The sequence below is a fragment of the Podarcis cretensis genome (genome assembly GCF_951804945.1).
Source record: "Podarcis cretensis genome assembly, chromosome: 6".
Lineage (NCBI taxonomy): Eukaryota > Metazoa > Chordata > Lepidosauria > Squamata > Lacertidae > Podarcis > Podarcis cretensis.
The window spans coordinates 51253655-51274006 of record NC_137175.1 but is presented as its reverse complement, the minus strand read 5'-3'; the positions used below and the strand labels follow the sequence as shown (position 1 = coordinate 51274006).

The following is a 20352-nucleotide window of genomic DNA, read 5'->3' as shown; positions in this document are numbered from 1 at the left end:
CCAAAAAGCTTTAGAGAGATTCCACATTATAGCTTGTAGTTTCAGCCTATCAATGTGCTAGGCTGCTTTATTATCTTCCATATTACTTTCTCTACCAGGGGGTAAATCTGTTGTTTTATCTTTAATATCTGTAATATGTTTTCCTCTAACAAAAGGACAGCACCATTATTTCTCTTTTCTCTAACACTAAATATGTTTTGGATCCTAACGCTATGCCAAATACTACAAACTAAGCTGCAGTCATCTTCTCTTTTATTAATTTCTCTCCAAAGACAAATCCAGAAAGGTAACGCCGGAAATTTGAAGTGAGAATGATTCTACTTCAAAGCAGGAGAGAGCAGTCATCTACAAGGAAAAAATGAAACTCTGCAGAAGCCTATCCAAGTGTAAAGTCAGTGTACTCTACACAGTGTATATGCTTAGTGTAGCATCAAAAAAAAAGAAAAAGCCTTAGCAGACTCAATGCAGTATTAATAAAGTACTAATCCTTTTGCCTGTCAGAGCTGTTATCATTGCTCCATGCAAGTGAAACTATTAGTATGCTTTCATCAGCAATTTCTAATGTAAACTTCTGGAAAACAATGACCCACAAAGTTAACGGGTAAGGAAATTTTACCATAGCCAATTAGCTATTCTTTAAGAGGGCATAAATACACTAAACCGCTATACAGTCCTCCCTGGCACATGTGCTTGGTTATGTCAAATGAAATTTTTGCAGCCAAGCCTACGGAAAAAGGAGGTTGTGCCAAAGCAACAGAGGAATGTCCCTGTTTCGCATGAGCACTATTACCTGCACCAACATCATTTCTGCCAGGATCCCACCAGTGTTTGCATAACACACACAGATCAACACCATGCATGATTCTCCTTTTTTTAACAGCACTTGAGTTATCTATACCCATTTATTGAGCTACCACGATTACACCACAGTCTTGCTTGACCTGAGCAGGCTTGCCTGACCTGTTAAAGCAGCTGACTTTGTGGATTTGTAAAAGATGAATCAACTCATTTCTTCCGGTATTATTTTGTCAGTAATGCAAGATACATGGAAATGATTACCACAAAAAATGGATCAAGCACTTGTAGGAGGAACCCTAGTGGAGGAGGCAGAAGACCCATCTTGCCCAGCATCCTGTTTCCCTCAGGGGCCAATGAGAAGCCCACAAACAGGACCAAGGCACAACAGCTGTTGTTCCCCAGCCACTCATATTCTATGACCGTATAGATAGCCTTATCCTCCATGACTTTGTCTAGTCCCCCATTAAAGCAATCTAAATTGGTGCACATTGGCACATCTTGTGGCAAGTAATTCCAACTTATTCTTCTCTATGACACAGTATGACACATAGACAACTCCTTCCCATCTGTCCTAAATCTTCTACCACTTAGTATCATGGGATGACAATGAGTTCTAGTATTTTGAGAATAAGAAGGAGGGGAAATCTGTTAATTTTCTCTACATCATGCATAATAGTAAACTCCTCTAAGCCCCACAAAGATGCAATATTTCCTAACAGGAGTTTCTCTAGCCCCTTATTTTAGTTGTGCTTTTCTTATAAGGGGAACAAATCTGCTTGCATGTGCAGCTATTAGCTAGAGTTTAATTTCTAGCATTCTACTGAAATCTCTGCAAACACAAACGGTGAGGCAGTCATAATTTTGGAAGTAACTTCTATTTTTAGCTGAAATGCATCCAGTTAGCAAAAAAACCCAGCTCCTACTTTCAGCCCTTTTTGATAAGCAGACCTAACTGTAGGGCAACGTTTATCTCATACAGAATTTAGGGGGACAGACATACTATTCAAACAAAACTGAAGGATAGTTTGCACAGTTATCATTAGGTCTCACTGTACAGTCAAAAGAGGAGCTGATGGATAAGAGAGACTGCTGCTTTTGTCAAATGGGGGGGGTGTGATAATGGTGACAAGAACCTACTCAGATTCATTTAATAACTTCATTAATAATAAAATGATAGAATAACCACCTCAACTGAATTTTCAGGCACTAAAGGAGGAAATTCCGCAAAAATGGGAGTGGGATTCATCCTGAAAGTCAAGGGATTAGAGATTCCTGAGTCAAGAAAATAAAATGTTGTTTAATCTGGAATAGTTATCAAAAGAGCACCATCCTCCACATGTTTACTCAGAAGTAAATTACACTGTGTTCAATGGGGTTTACTCCTACAAAGTATATTGTGAGCTACAGTGGTACCTTGATTGTCGAGCAGCTTGGCTCCCGAACAAATTGCCTCCCGAACACCACAAACCTGGAAGTAAGTGTGCCGGCTTGCACACGTTTTCCGGAAGCCAAATGTGTGACGCGGCTTCCAATTGAGTGCAGGAAGCTCCTGCAGCCAATCAGAAGCTGCACCTTGGTTTTTGAACGGTTCCAGAAGTCAAATGGACTCCCGGAACGGATTAAGTTCAACAACAAGGGTACCACTGTATAGCCTAGGTGAGATATACTGTAGAAGAATGCGTACCTCCTCTGGTAAAAATATCAGTTGCAAAATTCCCTACCTATTAATATCAAGCAAGCATCATCAGTATTAAAGTTTGGATAATTCACACTATCTTCCACTGGAGTGCAAGCAAGCTAGCTATTATTGATGCATTATTGTCTGATTGAATTGTATTTTATCTATTAGATTTATATTGCTTTATGAGATTTTATGATATTCACCACTTAGACTCAATGCTAAACCAAACTATGGCTTACCATGAACCAGAAAGAGTGCTGGTGTACAGGAAGAAAATCATGCCATTTTGTTCCTCCTTGCTCCGGCCACATCACCAGGAGCTAAGCCATGGTTGGCTTAACATTATATCCAAATCAAAGGTTGTGGTTTGTTTTCCCCAAAACAAACCCTGGTTACAAGTTGTGGTTTGTTTGGAGTAAGACAAACAAACCACAAGTCCACATTCTCATGGAATGCTCACTTGGCTTCAGTAGCACTTTGGAAACAGGACCAGGGGACAAACCACAAATCCAGGTTCAGATGGAACACTAAGCTAAACCATGACTTAGATCACAATAGCAGATGCTTGGAAGCTGTGGCTGGATGGTTTCATGGGAGCCGAACAAAACTAAATCCTTCAAAGACAGAGGTCCTATGTCTGGGTCGGGATGGCATGGGGATGAGGGACCAACTCCCTTCTCTTGCGGGGGCCCAATTAGTGCCATTGCCTTCCGTTAAGAGTTTGGGTGTAATCCTTGATGCCTCCCTTTCCATGGAGGCGCAAGTTACAGCAACAGCCAAGGCAACATTTTTCCACCTTCGCCGCATCAAGCAGTTGGTCCCTTACCTTTCCCGCCCCGACATGGCCACAGTGATCCATGCGCAAGTTACAGCAACAGCCAAGGCGACATTTTTCCACCTTCGCCACATCAAGCAGTTGGTCCCTTACCTTTCCAGCCCCGACCTGGCTACAGTGATCCAGGCTTGACTACTGTAATTCGCTCTACGCGGGGCTGCCCTTGAAGCTGAGCCAGAAATTCCAGAGGGTGCAGAATGCTGCAGCAAGGCTCCTCACGGGGTCTCTGCCATGGGAGCATATTCACCCAGTGCTTTTCAAACTGCACTGGCTCCCAGTAGAGTACAGGGTCAGATTTAAGGTGCTGCTTTTGACCTTTAAAGCCCTTTACAGCCTAGGACCCTCGTACCTACGGGACCGCCTCTCCCAGTATGCCCCACGGAGAGCCTCAAGGTCCATAAATAGCAACACCCTAGTAGTCCCGGGCCCTAAGGAAGTTAGATTGGCTTCAACCAGAGCCAGGGCCTTTTCAACTCTGGCTCCGGCCTGGTGGAACGCTCTGCCTCATGAGACCAGGGCCCTGCAGGATCTGATGTCTTTCCGCAGGGCCTGTAAGACAGAGTTGTTCCGCCTGGCCTTTGGCTTGGAGCCAATTTGATTCCCTCCCTCTCTTTCTTTTTTCCTTTCCTTCTCCTCCTGCGATGAGGCTACATTTTAATATTTTAATGTTTCAATATTTTAATGTTGTATTTTAATTTTGTTTTTAAGTTGTAATCATTCTGCAATGCGCTCTACGTGGGGCTACCTTTGAAGGTGACTCGGAAACTACAACTAATCCAGAATGCGGCAGCTAGACTGGTGACTGGGGGCGGCCGCCAAGACCACATAACACTGGTCTTGAAAAACCTACATTGGCTCCCAGTACGTTTCCGAGCACAATTCAAAGTGTTGGTGTTGACCTTTAAAGCCCTAAACGGCCTCGGCCCAGTATACCTGAAGGAGCGTCTCCACCCCCATTGTTCTGCCCAGACGCTGAGGTCCAGTGCCGAGGGCCTTCTGGCAGTTCCCTCATTGCGAGAAGCAAAGCTACAGGGAACCAGGCAGAGGGCCTTCTCGGTAGTGGCGCCCGCCCTGTGGAACGCCCTCCCATCAGATGTCAAAGTGATAAATAACTACCTGACATTCAGAAAACATCTTAAGGCAGCCCTGTTCAGGGAAGTTTTTATTGTGATATTTTAGTGTATTTTTGGTTTCTATGGAAGCCGCCCAGAGTGGCTGGGGAAACCCAGTCTATATAATCTTGTACAGAGAATATTAATCCTTGGGCGTTAATGAAAAATGCAAATAGCACCAGATAGAACCAGAGAGAACTGATCTTAGAAAGAAAAGGTTGCAAAATGTCATAGTTTTAACACTTCTACCTCTCACAGAGCATGGCTTGAGACAATACTACTAATCTTGCAACCAATCCTGGTATCTTCTGCTGCTGTCTTCAAATGTCTTTACTGCATCTGAAATGGAACTTTTGCCATCTTCCCATAAAACTGGAAGAAAGTTAAGGTACATTTCATGTTGTTCTGCACTGGTTCTTAATGTCTGCAAAGGAGGCAAAGGTGCAGATATTGATGGTAATCAAGGAACTTCTCTGTTGTAGCTCCTTGGCTCTGGAAATGAGATTGGGGGTAGCAACCATAGCTCGTGGTAGATCATGAAGGTCCCATGTTTTTCACGAATAAGTTCTCAGGTTCAATCCCTGGCATCTCTAGTTTAAAAAGATCAAGTAGTAGGTGATGGGGAAAACTTCTGTCCGAGATCCCTGAGAGCCTCTGCCAGTCAGAGTAGCAGTACTGGGATAGATGGACAAATGGTCTCACCAAAGTATAAGGCAGCATCCTATGTTCCTAATTCTCTGCCCTGGGAGAGTCACCTGTCTGACTCCTAAAGACTTCTTACAGTTTAAGGAGGACTTTGGAATTCTGGAATGTGGTAAAGATATTTGCTAGGGCTGTTTGTTTTAGGGTTTTGCTGTGTGTGTGTGTGTGTGTGTGTGTGCGCGCGCACAAGCATGCATGTGAACAATTTCGAGAACTTAAAGGAGGCTAGTTTAACATGTAAGCAAGTGTTCAAGTAAGTAAATAAAATCAATAAAATGCAGACATGTGATTCCTGCTCCCTCACATCACTTGCACTCTCAGAAAAGGAACGCATCAGAAAATCTTACGTTTACACAATGTTATTTTGACTTATCTTTCAAGAGACAGGCTAGAAATCTTGAGGGAATATCCTATGGGAATATCCTAATTCCAGTGTAATTCCAGGCTTTATGATGTTTGTGGACTAACAAATCAAGCAACACCTGCTATATAGCAGACAGGATGATAGTGACCAAAAAAGTCTACAGTCATCCTAGGGCTATGGCAGGCAATCACACAGGCTACATTTATTTAATTACATTCCTAACCCAGCCTTCCTCTCAAAGGACCACAGGGTGGCAAACAAGATTACACCTCTGGGGAAAGCAAGACTATGCTGCTTTCACTCGGAGGCAATGTGGTTTGTAAAGGTTGACATTTTAGTTAGTTGATTCATCTAATTAATTTAAGGCATTGCCTCTTCAGCAGAAAAGGATCCCAAAACAGTTTGTCAAGAACAGACAATATAATTTCTGCCCTTAGGGTTTCAAGGTAGAAGCCATGGCACAAAAGAAAAGCAGGTTAAGGAGGGAAGAGGAAATCTTGTAAACAGCAGTTCTTGAAGTTACAAAAGATTTTATCATGATCAGCTTGAGTCGAAATAGTTTAGGGAAAGAAAGAGCCAAATGTAGCTGGTATCGCAGCAGTCAGTGGTTACCCTGCTTCCCTTCCTTTCTCTAGATAACTATTGAGGGAGAAGAGGACTCTGGTGCAAGCTGGTCTCTCAGCAGAGCTGATGGGAGTGCCCCTGCAGTCCCACCTATCCTTTTGTTGCAGTCTGATAGAATTTCACCCAAACATTAACAGCATGCCTAGTGAGGATACTAGAATCAAGCTGCAAGAAAATAAATTATCAAAGAAAATGCAGTCTGGTGACTGACTGTCCTTTGCCCAGCACAAAGAGAAAGATGCTTCCTTTTCCTCCCAATACCTCCATGCAAACATCCCTGCAAAATCAGTTCCAGAAGCATCTGTTGCTTCAACAGTGGTAATGGGACAGCACCCTCAAGCACAGCTGAAGTCAACAGGCTAGCTAGCTAAGGGGAGTAGGGAGACACAGGGCAGTCCACATGGAATACACAACTCTGTTCTCAAATGCCTTGACACACTCTCAGCCTCTGCCTCCTGGCACAGCTGTCTCACTCTGACTAATGTTAGTGACAGCCCTGAATCCTACCCCTCTTCCAAGTTCCCTGGAGGGCTTTGGAAAAAAGCAGACCACTGGATCATTGGATCAGTTTGGAAGCATGTAGAAACGGCTTCTCTGAAGCCCTATGCATGCCAAAAGATCCATGAAAGGAGTATCATCAGCGGCAACTGCAATTAATAGCTATCTAGGAAGTCAAGCAAACATGAATATATACCTGAATAGCAATCACAAGCGCTGAAAGTTTATGCAGATTACAAAGATCTCAATCATGTTTTCTCTTTCCCCCCAAATTGTGATTACAGGACAAAAGTAAGGACTGGAAGTAACACAGCCAATTTTACCAATACATTTGACATTCTTTCATATATTAATAGCATAATTAATGCTAAACTGCTTGGACAATAATGGACTAAATATTACCCAAATGACAATAAGCAAAGAAAAATGAGAACACCACATGTATGAAGCACACATTAAAGAATACAAATGCATTAATGTTGTTTATTATTATTTTTTCCTAATATCTCCGCTGCATATATAATATATGCAGGAGAGATCAATACATCTAAGGTCTAAGAAAAGTTCATGTTAGACAGAGCTTGTAAACTATAGTATGGGAGGTTTACTGAAAATTGTTTTAACTAGCTTGAAATACAAAATTTGTTGCATTCAATTGAATACTGGGAATCTCAGCTTTTATTTTATCAGTTCCTAGCATCTATCCTAGCATAAAATCATTTTTAGAACATGAGGCAGCATAGTGAGTGGAATCTGCAGTCATCTGGAGCAAAACGTATGCAATTTGCAACTCTTATGTACCTCTGTTGCCACCCCTGCTGCAGTCCCCAAACCTTATAGAATGCAATTTGCCTGCCAACAGTCCATTAATCCCACCCAATCTTCAGAGATGCAAAGTTGCAGTACCCTGGTCGCCAGTGGCAACCATATAATTAGGTCTGGTGCCTGGGAGAGAGAAAAGAAAGCAATGTTCTCCCTCCTACACCGCAGAGTGAAGGAGCAGCATTAAAACCCAAGTTGCTAAACTGCTGTGGTCAGTAGTGCCAGTAGGTGGGATACTGTGTGCTTACATGGCTTCTCCCAAGTCATTTCCCCCTGTGTTCTTACAGAAGGGAGGAGCTAATTGATTAAGTGTGTTGTCTAAGAGCTGATGGGGGGGGGAAAGGGAGCTCTATGATCAGATCTCTTACGTTTCCTTTTGCTTAAAGGGGCCCAACATTGGATCAAGGGCACAATGTTGGGGAAAGAGGGTTAACCCTTTCCCTGATCTAAATTGCACCTCCCCTGGAAGCTGTTTTTTCCCATTTGGGGAAAATATCTTTAGTAGAGGAATTTCACTTAGGAAAACAGCACAGTATGGAATTAAAACAAAAACCTATCAGTGTGGTCCTGATTCAATGCATGCCCCCAGCTGCATTTTATACATATATATAAAAGAAACATTGAGACGCAGGTGGCGCTGTGGGTTAAACCTCAGCACCGATGACTTGCCGATCGCATGGTCAGCGGTTTGAATCCCCGCGGCAGGGTGCGCTCCCATTGCTCGGTCCCAGCGCCTGCCAACCTAGCAGTTCGAAAGCACCCCCAGGTGCAAGTAGATAAATAGGGACCGCTTACTAGCGGGAAGGTAAACGCCGTTTCCGTGTGCGGCTCTGGCTCGCCAGAGTAGCTTCGTCACGCTGGCCACGTGACCCGGAAGTGTCTGAGGACAGCGCTGGCTCCCGGCCTATAGAGTGAGATGAGCGCACAACCCTAGAGTCTGGTAAGACTGGCCCGTATGGGCAGGGGTACCTTTACCTTTACTATCACAGATCTCCCTTATCTCACCTAATTTGGTCCTTTGTTTCTCTCAGTTCACTGATTTAGGGGAAGATACAGTCACCCAGCAGGTTGTCGGCTCTTTTGGCGTTTAACCCTCTCCTTCACCTTATAATCCCTTCTTATGGCTTTCAGGTATGATTCCGCCCCCCCTCCTCCAGAGCTCTCCCTATAGCTTTAAGATTAGAACAAAAAAGAATTGCTGATGGAAGACAGATCTACTGATAACCTTGCAAAAAATAAATTGCCAGTTATTAGAGCCCTAGTAGTAACCTCACTCTCCAACTTCTCTGCCCTTCCAATATGCGGAGATTAGTGCATACATACATACACAAAAGAAAAATTGGTTCCCAACATACGCAAAATCATATACATGTGGAAAACAGTTAATACTATTGCAGGTTTTGTTATTACTTCATTGCAAATGATATTAAAATATACCACATTATTGGATTGTGAAGTTAGGAGGATCAGTAACTCACAGAACAAAACAGGAAGTGCCCACTCTATGCGCGCGCACACACACACACACACAATGTGTAAAATGAAGCAAGACAATGCTGTTTCTAATTTACTATTTTTTAAGCCTGCAGCCATATGCTCATACCTCATTAATCTAAAATTACCAGTACCTGGTAAACTCTTAACTCATACAATCCAAATAAATGCACCATTTTTTAAACAAAGGAAGTTGTGCACTGGGTATTTTTACTGTAAGAACTTTGCCTTCTCACACTTTATTGCTCGTTCTGTGAAAGCACTCCAAGCAATGCGAGCTCCAGAATTCTAGCAGCCCTCAAGCAAGGCGCTCTGAACCTGGAAAATATGACTTGCAAAAAACTCTCTCCAGCTGCCTGTGTGCTCTGTGTGAACTGAGAATTGCAATGCCATTGAGGCATCAGCCATGGCCAGTACTGTGGCTGTGGCAAATGCCTGACATTGCTACCATCTGGAGCCAGCCCCACCTCAAAGGACATTAAATAAATAATTCAAAAGGAATGAATTTTAGCTTCTGCTTCAGCTGATGATGTCTTTCTGAAACACTAGACGAGTACCAAAGCTATCTGTAATATTGCTTGCATGTCTCCAGTAAGGATCACATTTACTAGGATTCATTATTCTACTAAACATGATCCTTTTGGGGCGGGGGGGGGGCATCCAATTCAGAATGCTACAAAACAAAACTATCAAGAATTCGAAACAGTAAGTTGTGTAATAGTTATGTATCAAACAAGAAAGCTAAAATGCTGAATCATATTTAATGATTTACTCTTGTTAGCATGTATAGCTGAACAATGGCTTTGACAATTGGTGGGCTGCGGCTTTTAATAAAATTTTTTGAAATGTTTGTCAAGTTAGAAAGCTCTCCCTACCACCATCCCCTCACTAAATTTCTTATATTGTTCAGAATATACCCACAGTTCAAGCAGTTTCATCAGTTCTTATAGTTCACTCACACAATAAACATAGAGACCTAACCCTAGATTCTGATGAATTACTTGAAAAAAACGATCATTCTTCACTGCCTCCTCTTTCACAGCAAACTTAAGCTCATAGCAGCAGCAGCAGCAGTGCCTGTGAATCAGTAATAAGACATTTGATTGATCAAGAAATTCATATCTGAAGGATTTTCAGTTAGATTTCCTGCATTTCGATTGACACAATAAAAAATCACATACAATGAAAGATGGGGAAAGAATGCCCCATCAAGATCTCGTCTACAAAGTTTTTCTCCAAACATAGCTATGCAGAGAAAACTTTTCCAACACTTTTGCTACTCCTCATATGTGCTTGATGGTGGACAGAGTTTGATCTAATACTGCTTTTATTGTCCTTATCTCCTATAATACAGAATAATCTATTGAAAGAGCATCGTAACTAATATCTATATCATGCACATTCTGCAACAATGCTTTGCAAGCACACAATCAGGTATAGGATACATACAAAAGTCAGCATGCTGAGGAACTCAGTTTTCGTTGAAGAAGAAGAATGTGTGTGAAAATACCGTATTTTTTGCTCTATAAGACTCACTTTTTCCCTCCTAAAAAGTAAGGGGAAATGTGTGTGCGTCTTATGGAGCAAATGCAGGCTGCACGGCTATCCCAGAAGCCAGAACAGCAAGAGGGATTGCTGCTTTCACTGCGCAGCGATCCCTCTTGCTGTTCTGGCTTCTGAGATTCAGAATATTTTTTTTCTTGTTTTCCTCCTCCAAAAACTAGGTGCGTCTTGTGGTCTGGTGCATCTTATAGAGCGAAAAATACGGTAACTTGCTGGAGAATAACAGCAAGAGAAGAAAACTGCTTTCATGTCCTGCTTGTGGGTTTCTCACTGACACCTGGTTGGCCACTATGGCAAACAGGATGCTGAATTAGATTGATCTAATGCAGCAAGGCTCCTCTTATTTCTGTGACGCTAACGTACATGTGGGCAGGTCCTGGAGGGCCTCTCCTCCCTTTACACAGTTAGCAACAAAAGAAAATCAGCAAAATCACATTCTAACATTCAGGGGTTCAGGAGCAGAGGCACAGGGAGGAGAGGAGATGGAGAGCGAAGGGGAGGAATCCGAGGGGAGCGTAGGAGAAGAGGACAGTGGACCGAGGGATTCCATGAGCCTCTCCAGCGAATCGGAAGATTCACAGAAGGGGGTGCCAGTGGCCAGGGGTAGGGGGTTCCCAAGGGGAACGCCCCAGGAGCAAGGGGGCAGCAGGGATTCCCAGAGCAGTAGTTGGAAATCAGGACCAGCTTCCCCACCAGAGCAGAGTGGGGGGGAAGAGTCCCAAGCATCGGGGCCAGTGCATTCCCCACCAGGGAGAGAAGATAAGGCAGGGCTGACCACACCTCCATCGGAGTGTCAGACAACGGAGGGGAGGTCAGATCCGGCCAGTATCCCGGAAGAGGGAAGCAGTGACAGAAGTAGTGTAACGGTCAGGAGGAAGGTCACTGGGTTGGCGCGAGAGGCAAGTTCAAATGTACAGGAGCGCGGGACAGCAGAGAATGAGGATTGGGAACCGGGTCCTAAAGCCCGCCGGAGGGAGGGGGAGGAGCTAAGCGACTCAGCGTCGGAGGAGTCCAGAAAGGGCAATGCCCCAGCGGGCAGGAGGATCCAGAGGAGGAGAGAGCAGCGTAAAAGGTGGAGCAGGGCTAGGATCTTAAACTGGTGTCATAGGGGAGGAGACTCAGACGGTACTTCGCCGGTCTAGGGTTAAGACGTAGAGCTGCGCGCTGCGGCTTTGAAATGGAAACTGAACCTCAATAAAGACTTTTGTACATAACGACAGCCTAGCGTTGGTCCTCTGTGAGCTGGGACCTAGGGGCAGCTCTGACAGGTGTACATACTTTATTTATGTTCATACAACCTACGTGCAGCCCTAACACATACAAATGTGAACAGGGCAGAGGAGGGGTAGGCTTCTACTGGGAAGAGCTCACTAAATGGCCTGGTTTGCATGTGACAGTAAGCCAGAGTTAAACAATTATTTGCTTGGAACAAGCAAGCGTGCTGGTGCACATTGCTCAAATGCTGCCTGTTCCCCACTTGCCACATCAGGAGGCAACAAAGCAGTATTCATGGGCAGTATCCAAGTATGCTTTACTCAACAGTAGACCTGTTGAAATGAATGTCCCCATCTCCCCTTAGCCGGGGAAGTTCTCATTAGAGGAGGGAGTCGTAAGTCAGACTCCATCTGAGGGCAAGGGTCCTGCAGTGAGCCCGGGGAGGGGCTGTCCGCAACCAGGAGTTGTTCAGACTCTGACACCAAGGCTAAATGGGTCCCAAGTCCACAGGAAAACTGGCCCGTCTCAAGCAGTTTCCAACTACAGGTGCAATGGTCTCTTCAGAAGTAAGACCCTTCTCTCAAGAAGGCCTCCAGAGAGAAATGAGCTGACAGAAATCAGCTGAGGTTGGGTGAGGTTCCAGCAACTCCAGCTCAAAAACTCCCATGTGGGCTGGAAGACCTGCTGGAGCCATATTTATGCACCTGTTCTGTGTTCTATTTGCTCTTATGTCTCCTGCCTATGCTGAACTTGACCATGGAATGCTCTGGCTTTGCCTCTCACCTCACTCTTTGTAATGCACTCTGACCTTGGAACAGCCCTGGATCCTGTTTGGGTTGTAGCTGGCAAATTTACTTGGGTACCCCATGAGTACAGTACACCCCATTACCACCAGTTAAACAGGTGGTCAGCACTCCAGTTTGTTTCCTTCCAACACAGTCAGAGGACGAAGATGGGCCCAAGTGGGAATGATTTGAGAAGTGTATACCAGCATACTTGCTCATTCCCGGAAAGTCATTGTTTGTTTGACTCTCATTTACCATTACGTATAAACCAAGCCAACGAAAGCAAGTCTCAACATGCATACTATATTGTGTACTCAGCTCAACGTGAACATAATCTGAAAGTTCACCTTTCCAGTTTTGTTACAAGTTGCATCCTTTAGTCTTCTCACATTACCAAATTTTGAACAAATCACAATCAATTTATTTGTACATGACTATTCTGCTCAAACAAAGATGTGCTATCCCAAGCCCACGTTCCCAGCATGTTCACACTCCTGTCTCAAGCAACATATATGCTGACTTGGTAGTGTCCACAGAGGGAAAACAGCAGGGTGCCCAAGATTGTGCTCTACTGGGAACTGGATTCAGGCACCAGGCCCACTGGCAGACCAACTCTGTGTTACAAAGGTGTCTGCAAACATCCTATGAAGGATGGCAACATCAGCCCCATCGTGAGGCAATCCCTTACAGAATACCAGTGTCTGAAGACACTGCTGCGTATCGACAGCAGTGACCAGAGGAGAAACAACCACTGTTGCCCCAGCTGCAACAAAACATGTCTTTTCCATATCAGTCCCTACAGTCACAACAGCTCTCCAATGGTTTGACTTCCCCCTGCAAAGATGACTCCTCTATTGTTTCCCAAGACAGATAGATGCCAACAACAACAGTTTTGTTCAAAACAAAGAATGAAAACACCCTAAAAAGGACATCAACAGTATACTGCTTATTCATAGCACCTTCATAATTGATACTTCAAAAAATGCCTCAATAGCAGTTCATTCATTATTCATTAGTAAGAGAAAAAGAGCATGGCATCCTCCGCCCTGGGAAGTAGTAGCATTAGAATGAGCCCTTTTTAAAAGAGAAAAAGGAAGTGTGGAGCCACTCCTCAGTCCCAGCTGATGCAGGAACATGATGAATCACATTCCAATCTTGATGGTAAACAGCAAAAGCTCTTTATCCCCCTTTGCTATGATGCTCAAAGCAAGTCTTTCTCTATGCCCTTTCCCCATCCCAGTGTGTCATTAAACCTACAACACATTTAATAAGTACACAGCAGGAATGGATATTTTTTCTATGCCAGAGTTATTGTCAGACGTGCTAGACCAGTGGTGGCCAAACCTGGCCCTCCAACTGTTTTTGGACTACAACTCCCACCATCCCTAGCTAACAGGACCAGTAGACAGGGATGATGGGAACGGTAGTCCCAAAACAGCTGGAGGGCCAAGTTTGGCCAACACTGTGCTAGACACCTTTTCTTGTATGTACCTTCCCGAAACTTAATATATTTTTTGGTTACCATGCTCCATGTATCCCTGCCAAATGAAGTAGGGTGGGTAATCACTAGGGCAGCCTTTCTCAACCTGTGGGTCCCCAGATGTTGTTGGACTACAACTCCCATCACCCCTAGTTAGCAAGGCCAGAGCTCAGGGATGATGCGGGTTGTAGTCCAACAACATCTGGGGACCCACAGGTTGATAACCGCTGCACTAGGGAGAGGCCATTCCAGTAGTGCGCCTCCCTCCCTGCACCAAATTATGGAACAGCTTTTCTAGAAAGGTTGCCCTGGCAACACCCTTGTGGTCTTTTTGGCTACGGGTGATACCTTGTGGGTCACTCAGGGTTTTAAAGATCTCATGCAATTTCATTCTCTCAATTTTTATAAGTGTGTTTTTATTTCACCAACCACCTGTCTCCTGGATCCTTGCCCATCCTGGCTTATAAAAGCTAGCCGGGAAGGACTGGGCGATGGGCTTCGTGGGGTTGTGAATGCTTCCCTCCGTGAGGGAGCCTTCCCAGACCCGCTGAAAGAGGCGGTTATTAAACCGCTTCTTAAAAAACCATCTTTAGATGCGGCCACGATGGCCAACTATCGCCCAGTCTCAAATCTTCCATTCTTGGGCAAGGTGATTGAGCGAGTGGTTGCCGAACAACTCCAGGCACGCCTGGAAGAAGCGGACCATTTGGATCCCTTCCAGTCGGGATTCAGGCCTCATCATGGGACTGAAACTGCCTTGGTCGCACTGGTTGATGATCTCCAGCGGGCTAGGGACAAAGGTGAGAGTTGTTTCCTAGTTCTGCTGGATCTCTCAGCGGCGTTTGATACCATCGACCATAACATCCTTCTGGACCGTCTTGAGGGGCTGGGAGCTGGGGGCACTGTCATACAGTGGTTCCGCTCCTTCCTCCTGGGCCGTGTTCAGAAAGTGGTGGTGGGGGATGAGTGTTCAGACCCCTGGGCTCTCACTTGTGGGGTGCCTCAGGGTTCTGTCCTCTCCCCCATGCTTTTCAACATTTACATGCAGCCGCTGGGAGAGATCATCAGGAGGTTTGGGCTGGGTGTTCATCAGTATGCGGATGATACCCAGCTCTACCTCTCTTTTAAATCAGAACCAGTGAAGGCGGTGAAGGTCCTGTGTGAGTGTCTGGAGGCGGTTGGGGGATGGATGGTGGCTAACAGATTGAGGTTGAATCCTGACAAGACAGAAGTACTGTTTTTGGGGGACAGGAGGCGGGCAGGTGTGGAGGATTCCCTGGTCCTGAATGGCGTAACTGTGCCCCTGAAGGACCAGGTGCGCAGCCTGGGAGTCATTTTGGACTCACAGCTGTCCATGGAGGCACAGGTCAAATCTGTGTCCAGGGCAGCTGTTTACCAGCTCCATCTGGTACGTAGGCTGAGACCCTATCTGCCTGCGGACTGTCTCGCCAGAGTGGTGCATGCTCTGGTTATCTCCCGCTTGGACTACTGCAATGCACTCTACGTAGGGCTACCTTTGAAGGTGACTCAGAAACTACAACTAATCCAGAATGCGGCAGCTAGACTGGTGACTGGGGGCGGCCGCCGAGACCACATAACACCGGTCTTGAAAAAACCTACACTGGCTCCCAGTACGTTTCCGAGCACAATTCAAAGTGTTGGTGCTGACCTTTAAAGCCCTAAACGGCCTCGGTCCAGTATACCTGAAGGAGCGTCTCCACCCCCATCATTCTGCCCGGACGCTGAGGTCCAGCGCCGAGGGCCTTTTGGCGGTTCCCTCATTGCGAGAAGCAAAGCTACAGGGAACCAGGCAGAGGGCCTTCTCGGTAGTGGCGCCTGCCCTGTGGAACGCCCTTCCAGCAGATGTCAAAGCGATAAACAACTACCTGACATTCAGAAGACATCTTAAGGCAGCCCTGTTTAGGGAAGTTTTTAACGTGTGATATTTTACTGTATTTTTGGTTTTTATGGAAGCCGCCCAGAGTGGCTGGGGACGCCCAGCCAGATGGGCGGGGTATAAATAAATTATTATTATTATTATTATTATTATTTCGGAGTTGTGATGAGTTTTGTTTTCTTGTCTGTATTCCTATTCCTATTTTATGATTTTGTCTTATCTTGTATTTAAAGTGTTTTTATACTTAATTTATTGCACCATGCTCCAAGAACTTTTATGTTATGGGCAGCATACAATTGCTGTTAATAAATAATAAATGTGTTAGAGACCCCACTGTCTATGTCCCTCAATGTTACATAAGCAGATTCAAAGCTAAATTCCGCCTCATGAGAAAAAACGCAGGAACCTGTGAACAAGAGCCTAGAACAGTGCTGTGAATTATTTTAATTGCATTGAACCAAGCAAGGTTTTGCTGAAAGAATTACTAAAGAGAAAGATTTGGATGCAATGCCTTGGAGACCGAGTTTGCTAAAAATATTGCTAGCTGAGCAATACATTAGGGCAGACTTTTGGGAACATGTTAATTGGGTAATTCCTCAAAGATTAAATAGTACACAGATTTCTTGCTTACAAGTCAATTAACTTTTTTATTTAACAGTATTTATTTGCTAAGGAGGAGAAGACAGGACCTTCATATGCTACATAGCTCAGCAGACTGGAATTTTTTCCATGGGTCAAACACTACACCATCATATACCCAGTATATGATTTGGGTGTAAACAAGTTGTGTTTCTCTCATCATGGGTGCCTTTTTTCAAGCCACTGGTCACAGTAATGATTATAGCTGTCCCTAAACACTAAATTTTTTCAACAGTCATGTAGAGATGCAACTCATTTGTGTGAATAAGGCCTTAGACGTCTCTCCATATTTGCAGCCATCCATCGCCATGCTGACAACTGAGTGTGCATGCCCAAGTGGAGTGAGCATGCAGGAGGATGGCCCAGGCAGGTCCTCCCATGCCATTGCTACCAAGAGAATGAAGAGAAGACAGACCCACCCACCACTGACAATAAGGATGAGAGAAGGAAGCCATGAAGGGGAGAAAGTCTTTGCCCCTTTGTCCACCAGCATCTCTCCCCCCCCCCACCCCAGGCCAGTGAGAAAAGGAAGCCTGTTGGGAGTTTGGCAGATAGGCGGTGTTATCGAGCAATGTTAACAGGGGCAGCAGCCTCTAGTAATACAATGCAAACTTACTTCTTGTGATTGTAACAGGCTCCAGACAGGAGTCTACTTCAGCCAATATGGTATAGTGATTAGTGTGTTGGACTAGGACCTAGAGATCAGGATTCAAACCCTCAAACAGCCATAAAGCTTGGGCCAGTCACTATCTTTCAGCCTAACCTACCTCACAGTATTGCTGTGGTTATAAAAGGAGAGGGGAGAACCATGTGCACCAGGAACATGGGGATATAAATGAAGCAAGCAAGCAAGTAAATAATGCATACATCCAAATCCTGCTTGTGTGACAAGCCATTCAGATCATCCTCAGGGGTCCACCAATTCCACTGCTCACGAGCCAGTCATATTTTGTGTAAATGCAGAAAAACTGGGAGTGAGGAGCTCTCCTATCACACTGACCTTTGGAGGAGGTCCTCACCCTGCTTCTTCTTTTTTTATTTTTTTTATTTTCAATGCAGAATCATAACAAAAATTACAAACATTGAATCCAAAATACTATACAAACAAAAAAAATGGAACATACAAAAAAAAAACAGAAAGGAAAAGGGGAAAAAAGGAAACAAAACTAAACAAAAACGAAAGAGCACACATCTACAGAAAAAAAAACATATCATTACATACATAAACACAAATGGACTTCCTTCCTTTGTTCTAAGACTTCAAAAAATTCACCCTTACTGTATTGTTGTGTCTAATTAGATTACTTCCACCTTTGTACTTTTTTTTTTTACACCATTTTTCTTTTTCTTTAACCCTATAAAGCATCATTCATTACATACCAATATACTTACTCCAAAAGAATGTTTTTTCATACACTCTTTAGCACAACCCCATTCTTTTAATAATTTCTGGTCCGATTGTCCCCTTATGTAAGCTGTGAGTCTTGCCAGATTTATGTATTCACAAAATTTAATTTGCCAATCTTTCACTGATGGAATTTTTCTGCCTTTCCAGTTTTTAGCTATAAGCACCCTGGCAACTGTTGTTGCATAAAGGAATACTTTCCTTTGATTTTCGGGGATATCATTTGTAATTAAACCTAAAAGGAATGCCTCCGGTTTTTTACTGAAAGATATTTTAAACATCTTTTTGAGTTCTTCATAGATTTCATTCCAGAATTGTTTAATAGGTCAGCATTCCCACCACATGTGAAACATTGTTCCTATTTCTTTTTTACATCTCCAACAGGTATTCGATTTCAATTTGTAAATTTTAGCCAATTTTACCGGAGTTAAGTATCATTGGTACACCATTTTCATAAAATTTCTCTTATTGTATAACATGCCGTTAATTTAATATCATATTTCCATAATTTCTCCCATTGGTCCAGCCAAATTACATATCCTATATCACATGCCCATTTAATCATAACTTCTTTTACTTCTTCATCCTTTAATTCCCATTCTAATAATAAATTATACATTTTGGATATATATTTTTTTGAGTTTTGTAATAATCCTTTTTGTAATTTTGATTCTTCTTTTTCAAATCCTATTACTTTATCCTGGTTGAATATTTGTGCAATTTGGCGATATTGTAACCATGTGGTACAGTATTGGGTCACCTCATCGTATGGTCTTAGTTTTAATTGGCCCTGTTCTTCCTTTAGGAGCTGCTGGTATGTTGCCATTCTTCCTATAATATATAATATTTTTCTTTTTAACTGATATTACTTCTAGCGGTGAGACCCACAATGGGGTTTTCGGTTCTAACAACCTTCTATGTCTCACCCAGACCTTGTATAATGCATTTCTAATTACGTGGCTTAGAAATTCTTTATGGACTGCCACTTTGTTATAAATTAGATAGGCATGCCAACCATATCTGTTGTTCCATCCCTCCAAATCCAAAATGTCACTGTTATCCAATTTGATCCAATCCTTGATCCAAGTAAAGCATGCCGCATCGTAATATAGTCTCAGGTCTGGGAGTCCAAAACCTCCCCGCTCTTTTATGTCGGTTAATAATTTATGTTTGATCCGTGGCTTTTTGCCTTGCCATATAAACTTTGTTAGGTCCGTTTTCCATTTTTTAAAACAATCATCTTTACCTATTATGGGAATCATTTGAAAAAGGAACAGAAGCTTTGGTAAGATATTCATTTTAATAGCCGAAATTCTACCCCAGAGTGTTAATTTCAATCTTGTCCAAGTTTCCATTTCTCTTTTTGTTTCTTCCCAAAAAATTTTATAATTATCTTCAAACAAATTTATATTTTTCATTGTTATTTGTATTCCTAAATATTTCACTTTTTTTACAATTTGTAATCCAAATTTTTCTACCAGTTCCTTTTTCTCTTGATCTCCCATGTTTTTTACCATTAGTTTCGTTTTTTCTTTATTCAAAGCAAAACCTGATACCCTTCCAAAGTTTCCCATTTTTTCTAGAGCCTTTTCTTTTGGATTTTCCACCATTAAGACTAAATCATCTGTATATTTTCTCTCCTAGGGATATTCCATTTATTTCTTGATCCAATCTGATTTCTTGATTTAATATTTCCAAAACCAAAATGAATAATAAAGGTGAAAGTGGGCACCCTTGTCTGGTGCTCTTACAGCATCAAAAGTTCAGTAATGCAACTGAGGAAACCCCCTTTCCCTTCCCACAACAACTGCACAGAAACCAGTTTACAATGAGAGATTGCCCTAGCTCAGGAACACTTGAGAACCCACAACTTGGGAATGGGGACTAGATATATCACATGTCATATGAGGCAGGAGCCTTCTTACCAGAAGGAAAAAAGTAATCACCCATGCCAGTTGGCTCAATGAAGACTACCCCACACTAGTGTCTCTTTATACAATGGTACATAGTACTTGGGATCCTGAGAGAAGAGAGTTTGTCAAGTTAGTAGATGACAAGTGTTGTACATTTTTACAACAGAGGCAGATTACAGAGTAGCATAGCATAAATGTTTCAAAAGATTGAAGTATTACTTTATCATAAATTATGGACGGATCTACCACTGGGCCAATTTATTGATATGGACAGCATTTCAATCCCACTGAAAAAACCAAGAATCAAGAAATGCACTTGGAAGAATTTAAATGAAAAATAACAGAATAGGAAAGCTCTGTTTATATAGTTGCCTGCAACATGCAGTTTACAGGTATTTGAAGAACCAATGCAGTTTTGAATCATGCTGTGGCAGCCTGCTTATTGAAATGCTATTTTGTATGGAAATGAAGCAATAAATGACCATAGTTCTTTCCTTGGTTTACAATAGTGGTTAAAATAAAAGG

At 43.2% G+C, this 20352-nt stretch overlaps 2 protein-coding genes across 13 annotated transcripts in view; one reads left to right on the top strand and one right to left on the bottom strand.

Annotated features, from left to right (window-relative positions):
- PTPRF (protein tyrosine phosphatase receptor type F) overlaps positions 1-20352 on the bottom strand; it is a 478221-nt gene that overhangs the window by 423978 nt on the left and 33891 nt on the right. The gene's annotated exons all lie outside the window — the stretch shown is intronic.
- The window catches only part of MED8 (mediator complex subunit 8), a 299444-nt gene continuing 293719 nt past the window's right edge, over positions 14628-20352 (top strand). Inside the window, exon 1 of the mRNA XM_079980528.1 lies at positions 14628-14773. Coding sequence (XP_079836654.1) covers positions 14714-14773 — 60 coding nt within the window. The 5' untranslated portion in view covers positions 14628-14713. The remainder of the gene's footprint in view (positions 14774-20352) is intronic.